The sequence below is a fragment of the Hippichthys cyanospilos genome, chromosome 4 (genome assembly GCF_059441005.1).
Source record: "Hippichthys cyanospilos isolate Australia breed blue-spotted pipefish chromosome 4, RoL_Hcya_1.0, whole genome shotgun sequence".
In the NCBI taxonomy this organism is placed as follows: domain Eukaryota; kingdom Metazoa; phylum Chordata; class Actinopteri; order Syngnathiformes; family Syngnathidae; genus Hippichthys; species Hippichthys cyanospilos.
The window spans coordinates 15,982,028-15,996,752 of NC_142372.1; the positions used below are offsets into that span (position 1 = coordinate 15,982,028).

The following is a 14,725-nucleotide window of genomic DNA, read 5'->3' on the forward strand; positions in this document are numbered from 1 at the left end:
AAATGAGAAACATAGTCAACTGTACAATTAAATTAAATAACATATACCGAGGAAAAATGACATTTACCTTTGGAGCGACGTGACTTGAGCTGGGTGGAGGCGGAGGGGAGCAAAGATCAACCCGCATAATCAACACAGTAACGCTGATATGCTATTGCTCTTACAATGTCACAGTCACTGTTTTAGTCACGGTGTCAGTCATGGAGATGCTAAAACATATCATCCTCTTACTTCTTCCTTTACCGCTACTAGCAATTTTAGAAGCTATGTCTAACAGATAAAGTTTGCAAAGTCTTCACAACATTCCTTCCTTCCGTTTTTCACTCATTTTCTCTCCTTCCTTCCATCCCGACCAGCTGTGCCATCAAGCTAGATAAAGGCGTTCGGCCAATAGCATATCGGCATTTCTGTGATTGACGTGACGCCGGCCAATAGCATCTCCGTGAGTGAGACCGGGTGACCTTAATCGACCAATAGCATATGGCATCTCCGTGACTGACTCCGTGACTGACACCGCAACTGAGACAGTGACTGTGATGTTGTAAGAGCAATAGCGTTCACGTTACTGTCACAAGCGTCAACTGCTGATTTTGTTGACGCAGCTAAGCGAAAATATATTTGCACACACAATGGCCGGCATCTCGGATTGTTCGTAAGACGAAAGGTTTGCTCGTAAGTGGGGGACAAAAATCTCCGTGGTCCATGCTCGTAAATCGAATTGTTCGTAAAACAGGGTGTTCGTACGGCCTTCGTACGTGACCTCACGGCGGCAGCGGATACTAATCGATGCCGATAACAACAACTGACAGAATAATATTCTTCTGTCTATGTCAATCCTCTCATAAGGTTATTAAATTAAATTTCTCTGAGCATAATGTGTGTGTGTGTGTGTGTGTGTATATATATATATATATATATATATATATATATATATATATATATATATATATATATGATTAAATCTTAAATTATTAAACCTCACACAGTCAATGTACTCTTATCCCTTCCCGTTTTCATCCCTTGGCCGTAGTCAGGGAACACGGAGAGCCGCAATTGCCCTCGGAGTAACGGCCCTCGGATGTTGACCTAGAGTGAGTGGAGCCCATAGCTGACCAAACATAAGAACACGACTGGCCAGACGATCAGTCAATCAGCTCACAGGCCCTCCTACAAGCGCCACCTCATGTGCACTATCCCTTTGCATCTGAAATGTTGATGAAGGGATTCGTGGATAACCATCTATTTATAAATGTCAGACAGGCTATTAATACATTTTTTTAATCTCCAATTCATAATGACCAGTTTAGTGTACAACCTGTCAGCTCCTAAGCAAAACAAGCAAGACAGTCGGTTTTGCAGTTAACTCACTTGGCCGCAAATCTTCCTCAAGCTCATCCATGTCGTTCTCTTCATCATCACTTTTATCATCATTGTCAGTGTCAGAATCTTCACGAGCCTCATCCTCTTCATCCGATCCATCCCCGTTCACCCACTGGCCGGGAAGTAAACCCGCTGCATCGTACGAATTACAGAGCGGACCAACAATATGTGTGATGAAAGATTCTTGCAGCTTTGCCAACTGTGGGGAGGAGCGGTCCATGAAGGGGCTGATGGGTAAGCCCAGGCCCGCTTCTTCGTCGCCCTGGAAAACAACAAACAAACAAACAAAATCAAAATAATTAGCCAGGAATGGGTTTTCATTTTTGAAATACACAGATAAGAGTGCACTTCAAATTCTTGCCAAGCCATTGAGACAAAAGGAAGAGGACGTAGCTCCTAACAAACGAAATAATCAATCAGAGTTTAGACTCAACTGCATATCTCCCACTGGATTTTCACACTTTACAGAACTTTTGAACAATTGCTAGCAGAGAGATAAAGTCTCTCTCGTGTCTGGGTCATCCCTGGGGACAGGCCAGGATTACATCATCAAGAAAGTGTCCAGGAGATACAAACAGAGACTGAAAAATACATGTACTATAGGTAAGTGCTCATTCCATATGACCATGAAGAATTGATGATGGTTGACCAGCATGGCATGAAGCCTAGAGTAAATACCTGCTCATAAAACTCATTGACAATGCCTTCAGTCCATTTCAAATGAAGGTCGCGGACTTTGGCCGGTCCGTTGATGTCTGCCAGCTTGATACACACTTGGCACACCAGCAGTCTGTCATTCTCATTGGTCCAGTCAATTCCTGCACTGTTCACATCATTGACCTGGAAGTCAGTCAAAGACATTCATTCAGTCAGAGCCATCAGCTTCACCTATCCTTTAGAACTTCCTTATGTGTCAACGTTAAACTATGAAATGGTAGACTGTGATTGTAATGACCTTGGAATTGAATTCGGCCAAGAAGTCAAAGTGCTTCTTGAGGTCTGTGGCGAGAATAGCCTCAATGACAAGAAAGCGAAAGCGCTTGAACTCCACATGATCTAGGTTGACCAGGAAGTTAAACTCTGGCCGGGATAGGTAGAGGTTCCAGGCGGATGCAGCATGGTGGTTCTCCAGCACGGAGCGATCGTTGTACAGCACTGCCTGTGTTTTACACCAGGGAAGAAGAGGTGAACAATTTGATAAGAGAATTTAATTAAATCTAACAAACTCGGTAAAATGTTGCACAACTGATGAACCTCAAATAAATTTAACATGATCTAGTAGGGTTGTTTTGCTTTCAAGGAGAAGTCTGAGGCTTTTTGTAGACAGATGGCTATTTGGAACTGTTCATAATTCCCTTCCTTTTCTCTGAGGACACAGGTCCTGCTGAGGGAGGCATAAAGTTTGTGCCACCTTTTGGAAATTATTACCCAAAGTTTGAACCTTGTTTTTTTGTCAGCTGGAACTGAGGTCTTAGAGGGGATGAACGGATTTATGAAAACTATTAATAACAGGTAATGTTGAACAAAATCTTCCACCTTTTGCTAGAAAACTAAGAAATTGGTCAGGAAATGCAATTTATTTATTATATTTATTTGTTATTATATGTGCTGCCTCCCCGTTTAAAATGAATATGAATGGCACTGGTGAATTCTGGATTCTGATAGAGTTGCACAGGTTATAGATCACTTTATTGGTGAGTTCTGAAATTATTTATCTTGATTTCATTTTCATAAAAACCCTAACATAATGGGTGTGTAGACTTTTCAATTTTACTGCAGTTGTGGAATTGATCTATGACACATCTGTAAATGTCATGCATACAGCGTAATATATGGATTGGCGTGTCGATTCCATTAACTACAAAAGATAAAACAACCATTTCTTCAATTAATGTCGCAATGCAGCTAGTGAGTTTCTGAAGCAAGAAACTTTGAGAGGCCCACTTTCCAGCACCAAATATCTGCTGCAAGACAAGTTTGTAAACATCATCAGTTATCAATAGGTTCAGGGTCCCCCGTTTTTGCTCTTAACCCACTTTCATATTTAAACAAGGGCACATAGTTGACCTCATCAACTTTCACATTACATTGTGAGACGAACGCTGAACATGTGGGCTCCATCCCTTAAAAATTAAATACTGTGTGTGTATATCCAATAATGCTTTCTTTTTTTTTTTTAGAGACTAAACGATCCAGACCAAAAACTGTCTTTAAAAACTGTAGCTGTCTTTTCCATCCAATTTCAAAAATTCTTCAAAGTGACTTTCTGTCAGATCTTCCAGATTGTAGAATGTAGACTTATGCCAACACAAATGACGAAGCTTCCTTTTCCACTTTGTTAAAAGGGATGTGGCCCAGTTGAATGGCTTTCTCCTTTGCTCTGGTTTTTTGTGCCATCCTTTCATTCAGGCAAACTGAGGTTACCAAATGCAAGGGTAAAGTAAAGAGAGAAAAAAAAAAAAAACTCGGCTTAGAGACACAAAGCATGTAAAGAGTAGTCATTTCAAGTTAGCAATGACTATGTAGTTAAGCATTAACGGTGAGCGTCGATGTGGGGTTTCCTTAAGACACCCTACATCTGTCGACACCACTGTAAGTAGAGTGATAGAAGAATTCAAGGTGGAATGGAGACTGTTTCAGGGATCAGATCTGAGACCCTTAATGTTTGCTATGGTGATGGGCAGACTGACAGACGAGGTTAGACAGGAATCTCTATGGACTATGATATTTGCAGATGACAATGTGATCTGTAGTGAGATTAGGCAACAGATGGAGGAGAAGCTAGGGTGTTGGGGGTTGGCCTTGGAAAAGAGAGGAATGAAGGTTAGCCGTAGCAAGGCGGGGTACGTGTGTGAATGAGAGGGACGCAAGTGGAAGAGTGATTAAACAGGGGGATGAGATAAAGAGGATGGTGGATTTTAAGTATTTATGCTCAACTGTCCAGAAAAATGTGTGGTAAATGAGGTAAAGAAGCGTCTGAGATGTGATAGAAGTGAAAGCAAAGCTGTAGAAGACTGTGTTGAGAACAGCGATGCTGTTTGGCTTGGAGAAAAGGACAGGAGGAACAGCTGGTGGTAACAGAGATGAAGATGCTGAGGTTGTCTTTGGGCGCGAACAAGATGGATATGGACAGAAATGAATACATCAGAGGGACAAGGCATGTTAGAATTCTGGGTGGTAAAGTCAGAGAAGCCAGACTGAGATGGTTCGGACATGTCCAGAGAAGAGATAGAGAATATATACTTTAGGTAGAAGGATGCTGAATTTTGAATTGCCAGGCAGGGGGTCTAAAGGAAGACTAAAGAGGTGGTTTATAGATGTAGTTAAAAAGGGCATGAAGGTAGTTGGAGGGAGAGAAGAGGTTGCAGGAGACAGGCTTAGATTGAGGCAATTTATTCGTTCTGGCAACCCCTGAAGGGAAAAGCCGAAAGGAGAAGAAGAAGAAATAGATGAAGATATTGGATATTGAAATTTTTTATCCACCTCTGCTGTTTTTCTGCATTCACCTATTTCTGTCTGTTCTTCAAGTCTATAGCGATAGAAAAGCTTATCTCTAATACGCCACTCTTATTTATGTGTAAACTTAACTAGTGTACCTATAACTTGCACTATAGGTGTACCTGAGGTGCATTAGTGGCAACTAAAAAGGCATTAGTGCGGCCAGGGTGGTCATAGTCATGCATTGCAGCTGCTACATATAGGGCCATGAGCTCCAGAGCTGGGATGTTCCAAGCCAGGCAGCCATAGCTGTCATCTGATATGGAGGAGCTCTTGGATGAGGCATATGATATCCTTCCAGGAGAAATCCCACTGTCTGAGTCTGAAAAACAGAGTGTAAATAGACATATTTCAAATTCCAATACCAATATCCAAGATCCCTCCGTTGATGGTACCAAAATATTGTGTTGAAAACACGTCACTCTGTTTATATAAACAGTCTGAACATCATGAAAGCCTAAGTAATTTTATTTTATTCATATTACTTTGGTATTCAGTGGTTAACTTCTTTCTACATTTATATGACCATTTAGAACAGTGGTGGGCAAAGAATGGCCTGGGCCACATTGTGCCTTTTAAGTTCTACCATATATTGTTTGAGTCATCTTTCATACCATTTGCTATCGGGTGCTCAATTAAGTTCACCTGTGTCACTTCCGGTCATATGTTCGCTATGGATCTGCTGGAAACCAGGAATTGGTCGAGTGGTCAAGTACCAGACAGCATGGAGCACATCAGTAGCATGGACTCGGTTATGATCTGCAGGCATTTCATTCAAAACAATAAGCTGTAAATTGACTGCATTTGATTAAACTTGTAACTTAGCTACACAGAGGCTGCTGAGCTCATCCAGCAATACAGTAGACATGAGAACATTGTGAGGACATAAACGAATGTAACAAACATGAATCTTGAATATTTTGGAGGGCAGTGTGAACACTTACAGGGAATGTCCCTATAGCCATTTTCCAGAGCAAAGAAGTATGTCATGAACTCCCTCACAGGGATCTTGAATATTTCAAACAGACACGTATCCTGGAAAAGGGTGTAAGTCACCTGGGGAAATACAGACCATGGTTTACTGAAACACAGATCATAGACAAGGTAAGAACACCACCACCATCGGTCAAAAGCTAGAATATCATCATACAGATATATTGAAAATTTCAAACTAATAGAAGGTCCTATAGTAAAAGTGTTGTTGGACAATTATGCTCTGAGCTGCTCACTCACATTGAATGTACCCTGCTAAGGTCCAAATTAACCAAGCATAAATGCTGATGGAAACAAACACGCTGAACTGACCTTTTCTATAAGATATGTAATAAAAAGGGAGCACCATCACAAAACACACAGGAGTACGTACATAGCTGAGTATTCTCCCTGTCTTTCCTCCTGTTTTGTCCACCAGGTCAAAAATTTGGAAGTTCCATGAATTCATCTTCTCCATGAGGGCCTCGTGGTCTTCCAGCATCGGGTCGAGTTGAAACTCCTGATCACCCTGGGGGGGACCAATTAATCATAATTACCGTATTGACCTCGCTTATAAGTCGCCCCCCCCCCCCCTTTTTTTTTACTTCAATTTGAGTGATTTTTACAAAAACGTGATTATAAGTCTACTCCTGACTTCAGTGGTTACATAGATAATGGCTGTCCGATTATAACACGATTATAGGTCTACTCCTGACTTCAGTGGTTACATAGATAATGGCTGTCCAATTATAACACATGGTGTGCGTTATGGGGGGGAAGGGGGGAGGTGAAAACCAGAAAAGCGCAAGGCAACGTGCGCGTAGACGCAAATGCTGAAACTAATGTTGCAACAATAAAATTATTTGAAGTTTCAATGCTTGATTTTTTTGACACAGCCGAATATTAATTTGTCGCAAAGCCCTAAAAGTCATCATCGCTATCTGAAAACGTCAAATAACTCTCGGCCGTCCTTTCCTATGTCCTCGTCAATTGTTCAAACGTACTTGCTACTCTTCTACGGATAGTCATCTTCGGACCCATCCTATTTGTTTGAAATGGAGGCCTTCGGAGGTGATTTGCTGATCACCTAACTTGGGATGTTCATGACCCAAGTGACGACTGCTATGAGATCAGAGCATGGAAGGTTGCCCTCCGTTGTATTCCCTGGCGTCCCTGGCTTACGTGTTTTTCACGTTACAATCAGGAATACTGATTTTTTTTTTTTTGTCCCCTCTTAAAGGCCTTTAGCCCTCTTTACGATTAACATCAACAACTGTCATGACCTAATTAATATAGGTTTGGATTGCCCGCCTTGCGGTGAATTCGCGTTGCGAGCCCAACCGGGGGCCAACTGTGTATGTAGTCATTTTAAGCCTTGTAAAGGACATATTACTTATTACACATTTAAATTGTTGTTCAAACACAGGTATGTGGAAAAGATTGGTCTGTTTTGAGTTATGCAGTTATAAGTCGGCCCTCCTAATATGTGGGTTGAAAATGAGGGAAAAAAAGGACTTGTACTTTGAGAAATATGGTATTTTTCTTTGTGGCGATTCATTATGGTTCCTATGACTCTAGGATATAACTTACTCCCAATTCCTGAGTCAGCTTCTCTGTGGTGGGGCTCTGCTCCTCCTCAGCTTGGGCCTGCTTCCTTGTGCTCTCAGTCTCTCCAGGTAGATCTACATCCACGCTCTCCTCCCTGATTAAAGGTTCCCCTAAGAACTCTGGCCCTTCGCCTGCTGCTACCAAAGAAAGACCTCCAATTCAAAATGAATTCACTTTTTGATACACACAAACACAATCGCCGATTTACTTATGTGCAAGGTGTTGCTCTTGGGCAACTTATCAGTCATTCCTCTATTACTGTAAATAATGTCAAGGATTAGATGTAATATTATTTACCTGAGCGCCTGCGTTGGGCCTCGCTGAGGGGCTGATTGAGATCCCCTGGGTCACTACTGGAAACCCCCTTTGGCATCTGACGCCTGCAGCTGGCGTGGATAAGTCAAGTTTTGCAGATGATGACAAGTTTAACAATTGTGAGCAAGCAATTCCTAAACATTTTATACCTGGTGCAAAGAGGTAAAGTGGAGCTACGGAATGTCTGCTGGAAGTCACAAGAGCTGAGCGTATAGCCCAAAGGCTTGTGCAGGTTCAGGTTGACACTTGGCTTTGTCAGGAAGTCTGCTGTATCTGGGAACTCTACAGGTGACCGCGTGACCAGGGATGATGAAGAACCTGTAGTTACAGACGAAGGACTGTGGCTGGGTGAAGTGACAGGACTCAGAATAGGAGAGGTCCCTGCTGAAAGAGAGAATAAGAAAGTAGTTTATTATTCATAACACAGTTTGTGTAGTTTATGGTATTTACCAGTGACTGTATACAAAAAACAAATTGCAGATTTTAACCTTGGGAGCTAATTTCTATCTACAGTCCCTGTAACAAGCAAGAAATTAAATGAAGAAAACAATATGAAAATTATCATTGAAGAAACAAGTGGCCAAAATGGGTGTCCTCCGCAGTTTCTCCAGGCTCTACCTTAGAGATAGGGTGAGAAACTATAAACTGCAAGTATAATTTACGCAGAAAGAGGGTATGTGGCCTTTTTTAAAACTTTTTTTAACTGCTTATTTACAGCAATATCATATCTTGAACAAACTGAACTTGCCTACATGTTTACCACCAACATATTTTCAACATAACACTGACAGAATAATGCAGACAGTATAATAGCAATTCATTCAGTCAACATTTCAAAGCATCATCTTCTGTCTCTCTTTTTAGCTGAAATAGGCACCAGGAAACCAACGACCCTAGTGAGGATAAGCGACTATAGAAACTGGATGGATGGATGGATATCTACCGAATGTAGATATGAAATAAACTTTTATACAAAACCTTATTATGCTCAGAATTTTTATGTTTTGAGCATTATGTTTTTAAAACTCTTTTTGATCACAGCCATTGATGAGCATACTTTCAGTTCTATTTCATAGTTCTATAAACTGACACCTTGAACAGATGCACATATGTGATTTACTGGTGGATTGCCAGCTGGTGGCTGCAGATAAGGCGCAGGCCTCAAATCATAAGGAAAATTGTTGCATCTGTTAGTTTGACACACGCACGCACGCACGCACGCACCACACACACACACACACACACACACACACACACACACACACACACACACACACACACGTATACATGATGTATGTACATATACAGCATATATGTACATATACAAACACAAACATCTTTTTTTTAGATACTGTAGAAAATATATCTATATTTTGAAACATTTATTTTTAAAAATATAACAATTTATTTAGAGTTGACTGTCACTATTCAGTGGTAATTGGGTCCAAACTGGCGTGCACAGCAAAAATCTACATATTAGTGACACAAATTGGTACGGAGCCCTCTGGTGTCTGCGTGTGTGTGTGTGTGTGTGTGTGTGTGTGTGTGTGTGTGTGGGGGGGGGGGGGGGGGGGGGGATAAAAGATATGCACTAATCCGTACCCTCAGTTTACTAACCCATAACTTCAATATAGTAATCAGTACCCTCAGTTCAGTAAACTGTACCCTCAGTTTAATGTAAACGCTATAATGAAGGTAGGTGTCCTGGGATGGCGATATGAGAAATGGCGTAAAGAGGGGACAAAAAAAATGTTGCGGTCCACATCATAAGATGTAAAAATGTAAGGCAGGGACGTCGTAAACCGGGGTCCACTGTACTAAGTATATTTTGAAACAAATGAATTAATGAATGAAGAAGAACTATTGGACTTCATTTTATAATTAGCACACATGCAGAAAAAGTGAGAACATGCCTGGGCACCGCATACAATATATACTGTAGTAAATACTGCAAATAAGAGGTAGTCCTTATTGTGTTTATCTCATTTCTTGTTGTTGTTTCAAACGTCGGTTGCACGAATGGTTTAAGAAGATGCAGAATCTTGAGTAATTTTAAAGACCAGATGTAGAACAAACACATATTATCAAACATGAGATTCCTGTTAGAACTGAGTGAGAAAACTCTGCAAGTGGGTCCCACCTGCTCTCCTGGACCCTGCGTGGGAGGTAAGGGTGACAGACGAAGACCTCTGCTTGGGAATGGTGAGCAGGTTTGCATTAGGTCCATTGGACAGTCCTGAGCTGGATACAACATACAAACAGACTGTCAACTGTTATAGCCAGGCCTTTCATTTCAATCCAATAAAGGTGCAGCTAATAAGATGGGGGAGTACTGGCATCTTGTGGGAGAAAATAGTCACTACAAGTATGTACATGTATATGGTTTTTCCTGAATAGTTATTTCCAGCTATCAGTGGTTTCCTATACAGTATACACTAAGCCTAACACACGCACACACACGCATGCACGCACACACACACACACACACACACACACACACACACACACACACACACACACACACACACACACACACACGTCTCCGCATGTCTTACTCACAGCCGTAAGCGCACAGCCCTTATTTAATGTCACGATTCTGTTGCTGTAGACATAGGTGTCAAACTCCAGTCCTCGAGGGCCGGTATCCTGCATGTTTTCCAGGTTTCTCTCGCAGACACATTGATTCAAATGATTAACTCATCAGCAAGCTCTGCAGGAACATGTAAATGAGCCTAATCATTTGAATCGGGTTTGAGAGAGAAGCCTCAAAAACATGCAAGTTACCGGCCCTCGAGGACTTGCGTTTGATATCCATGCAACTGTATTCATTTGCAGCTGAACAAGACCAGGCTGTTAGACTGCTTAAGAACAGTGGTTCTCAAACTTTTTTCAGTGATGTATGACCTGTAAAATATTTTTTCAGCCAAGTAGCGTACCCGTTAATCAGCGAAATGACTAACTTAACTCTAACCCTTTCGAACCAGGTTTTTGGTTGTTTTATTTAAAATATCGAGTACTATCAGGAGATCCTTCAAGTACCCCCACGGGTACTTGAACCAAGATTTGTGAAGCACTGTTAGTTTACTTCTGGTTGTTTTGTCAAGGCAGTCAGCTTTAGATGATGTAATGAAGGAGGTATGCGGTGAGAGAAAAAGAAAAGAAAATGTGCACTTCAAGTAACATTAGTTTAGCCCTAACACACCATTGACACCACAAAACCATAGATATACACTAATATAGACCCCAGATGAGATTAATTCAAAAGAATTTAAAGATGATGGAGCAGTTGCTCCATTATCCATTGAGTGTTATGTTTGGGAGTGCAGAAATGTGGGTGTGTCACAAGCGCAAAGGCTGTTGTGTAGATACCTAATCAAGTTAAGGTCAGGGTGGGATCTCTTGCTGGTGTTACGTTCCCACCGTGACGAAAGTGTGTCGAGAGGCGGCAGTACAGAAGAGGAGGTAGAACTTCGCCTGGGCTGAGGAGTAGGGAGACTGTTTCTGCTGCTCAAACCCTGTAAATCAAGTTTTTGTCTGAATAAATGTTACATTACCTATAAAACTTTGTTTGATTCTATGTTGCCTTTATTATGGCAAAGGCTACATGCAGACTTTTGTCCTCTTGCATATTAGAGTGCAACTTGCCATATACACACCTTAATGGTTTTGCGTTCACTCCTCTCTACTGAGTCATCCACTTCGCCACAGGGGTAAAAGCCAGGGAAAGGGGTAAAAGGGTTGACCCGGGGGCGACACGACCCTGAGAAGGTCCCCATGAGGTTGGAGACACTGTGCAGAGTTGAGATGGTGTGGGGCGCCAAGGACGAGTCCATCAACAACTCTGACACTAGGTTCCTGGCCTCATTGATGACTGACAGGTCAACACCACCACCACTTGCCGCTCCCTGGCATAGATTAAGAGGGAAGAGTCAAGGCAGCATCAGAGATCTGCATACCTGTTTTGAAGATGATATACTGTAACAGGTTTTAATCAGTAAGTCCCATGGCACAGTGTATATGTAAATGGTGGACTTTCAAACAATATTGAACAAATGGCAAAATGCCAAACTGGCACATTAATGCACAAACTGCCAATGGAACTGATGTTACTTGGAAACGACTGCAGTACTTATCGGGAATGGATATAGTGCCTTTGAAATGTTAGCTCTTTCTCAGTGAACATCCTAACTTGCTTTGGTATTATACTGTAGTAATAAACCATGAAAAAAAAAACATGAGTGCCTGAAGAGAACAGATAACACAAACATGTTCCTAACAACTGAGCTCTCCTGACCGTGATGCAGACATGCCATCCACTTCCACACCATGATGTCCTAACACTATATGTATGATTTTTGTCATTTTTAGGCATTGTTGTGGAAGGTCTACTACTGGACTTCAAAAAGTACCTTTTTTTTTCATTTTAAGAATAGCAGGAGTTTGAAAATGTCATCCGATATAAAATACAATTGAATACCAGAAAAGACACACGGCATTAATTGAATCATTTATCATACCCCAAGTATCCTACAATAAATCAATAAAACAGGAACAGAATGGGACTTTGGGCCGTGGGAGCAAAATTCTTTGACAGAGTAAACAAATAGTTCCTAGAGGAGAGGGAATGTCTGGGTGTGATAAAATGTGGCAAGTCAACAATGTCAAGGTCATTATGTACCAACTTTCAGTGTGTGTGTGTGTGTTGGAATGTGTGTGTGTGTGTGTGTGTTGGTGTGCGTGTGCGTACAAGAGTATAGGTGACTTCAAGCCTTCCTTTATTAAGGTCAATAAGCTTGTTTGATAATGTATCTATATGTGCAATTAGAGGCAATACTGACCTGATACTGTGGTTTGTACCAGTGTTTTAGATCCCAGTCCCACAAGATCATCTGAAAAGAAAAGACACAAAAACGTTCGTTAAATAAAAAAAAATGTTCATAGCAGGCAGCATCAACTTTACAGGCAAAAAATAAAAGCTATGTTGTAGATCTTCACAGTGAGGCATTGGAAGGTCAGCGTCAAGACAGCCTGCTAGTCTATTCATTTCGCTATCTAAATACACTGTGTAGTATGAGTTTACATGAACGATTTGATGCACAGCACAATACACTTCACACAGCAGGTATGCTAATGCATGCTGCCTTACTGAAAGCAGAGTAAGGAAGAAAAGTAAACCACCAAAACCACAGTGGTGCTACAATGGAGCTTTGGGATCTTATCTGCCAGCGTTTACGTCAATCGGCCGCATTTCCATGCTATCTGTCGGTAACCAAACAGTGCCTGCGCTCCAGAAAAGAATATAGTCAGTTACAGCAGGTTGTGTAACACAAAACCGCTGGGCCTCAAATGACCCAAACTGCTGGCTACATTATGACTACCTTGACGGAGAAATCTCCATGTATTGAAACACTCCGACCTTGTTTGTCGTCAAAACACATGCTCTTATCAAGTTTTGCTTGCTTTAAATGGCAAACACAAGTTTTCTTAGATTAAAAAAAAAAGCATGTGGGTCATTCTAAAATTGGAGGAAAAGTTCTGTTCCTAGCCATGGAATTTTAAAGTATTCCATGCAAAAAACACAGAAACATGCACATGATATGCAAGTCCCTATAAAAAAAAAAAAAAAAAAGCTCGAGCATCCTCTTACATGGACAGACCCCTCTTCTGTTTTTCACACTTTTTTGCCATAATAGTGTGTCACTGTGTCACTCAAACCAATGCTGGATTAATATTATTATTATTATTGCTGCCCAAATAGGTCTTAATTGCAGGAATGCTCTACGTAAGCATTTTAGAACCTTTTGCTTGGTTAAATGAGGTTCACTGTTAACAATGCCCATAAGTAGTTCCAATGTGCTAAAAAGCACCATCCATCTTCTCTCTACCAGCCACAAGAGGGCAAGACAAACACGTTTGCATATCAAATACGTTAATGTCTTAGTGCACTGTTTCTCGACCGTTGTTGATATATTTTATGAGAGAAAAAAAATCTCAGGGCACAACACAAAACAAAAATGTATCAACAATAAATACACAGTACTGTAACTAACGATTTTTTTCTTCAATTTTGAAATGTATTTATTATATGTATTATAATAAATTATATTATATTATATTGTATTATATTATATGCTATTATATTATATGTTCAATCAATCAATCTTGGTCTTGGTGATCTTCACTCACAAATGAGTAGTAGTTGTACATAAAGCTATCATTCTGTTGTATAAATGGTAACAGGTGGAAATATAGGTTAATTAATTGTAATTTATACATCTAAAAAAAAGCACATTTAATTCATCTGCCTGTCACTGTACACCACAGGCACAGGCAGATACAGCAACAAGGATAGATACATTATTTGTCATAAATAAATAATTTTCAAACAAATTTTGTCAAACTGGATAATTTTCTAAGACACACTTGATCACTTATTGATTGCTAATGTGATGCTGCACAGTGATTGGGAATCACTTAAAATCATTACATATACATCTAATTCGTTCTAGCATGTATCCGTTTTTGAGATCAAAAAGAAAAGGTAAAAAAAAAAAAAAAAATATATATATATATATATATATATATTTTTTTTTTTTTTTTTTTTAATTCTCTGATTTGCATACACGAGTGTCACATGTTGCATGTGACATGAGCACAAGTCCAAATTGTTCCATAAATGGGTGGCTCAAGCCCATCTCCTCTAATCATGCGCTGTTTCATTGATCAAAGGGGCATGTTGGTGTTTGTCAGATTCTCGACAATGCTGCCAAACATTTAATATGGCAAATAAGAACTGCCATGGTAACCTGACAACAGAGGAGGGAGGAGGAAAAAAAAAAACAAAAACATGACAACGAAATAGTGGGAGATGGCCAGAGGACCGAGTAGGGTTGTTGGCCGACTGCTTGTCTACAGAGCAACATGGTAGATCAGGAACATGCCAGGATATAAA

General features: G+C 40.6%; 1 protein-coding gene across 5 annotated transcripts in view; it reads right to left on the bottom strand.

Moving 5' to 3' along the window:
* The window catches only part of pde3b (phosphodiesterase 3B), a 37,544-nt gene that overhangs the window by 1,202 nt on the left and 21,617 nt on the right, over positions 1 to 14,725 (bottom strand). Inside the window, exons 2-15 of one of the 5 annotated variants that reach the window (XM_088412429.1) lie at positions 12,612 to 12,662; positions 11,430 to 11,678; positions 11,143 to 11,288; positions 9,914 to 10,014; positions 7,923 to 8,154; positions 7,756 to 7,844; positions 7,441 to 7,592; positions 6,245 to 6,379; positions 5,823 to 5,934; positions 5,524 to 5,637; positions 5,001 to 5,200; positions 2,336 to 2,539; positions 2,059 to 2,220; positions 1,369 to 1,642 (exon numbers count right to left, since the gene is read on the bottom strand). In XM_088412429.1, coding sequence (XP_088268555.1) covers positions 1,369 to 1,642; positions 2,059 to 2,220; positions 2,336 to 2,539; positions 5,001 to 5,200; positions 5,524 to 5,637; positions 5,823 to 5,934; positions 6,245 to 6,379; positions 7,441 to 7,592; positions 7,756 to 7,844; positions 7,923 to 8,154; positions 9,914 to 10,014; positions 11,143 to 11,288; positions 11,430 to 11,678; positions 12,612 to 12,662 — 2,221 coding nt within the window. Of the gene's footprint in view, positions 1 to 1,368; positions 1,643 to 2,058; positions 2,221 to 2,335; positions 2,540 to 5,000; positions 5,201 to 5,523; positions 5,638 to 5,822; positions 5,935 to 6,244; positions 6,380 to 7,440; positions 7,596 to 7,755; positions 7,845 to 7,922; positions 8,158 to 9,913; positions 10,015 to 11,142; positions 11,289 to 11,429; positions 11,679 to 12,611; positions 12,663 to 14,725 lie in introns of all 5 variants that reach the window. The other 4 variants (XM_088412427.1, XM_088412426.1, XM_088412425.1 and 1 more) reach the window with 4 other exon arrangements.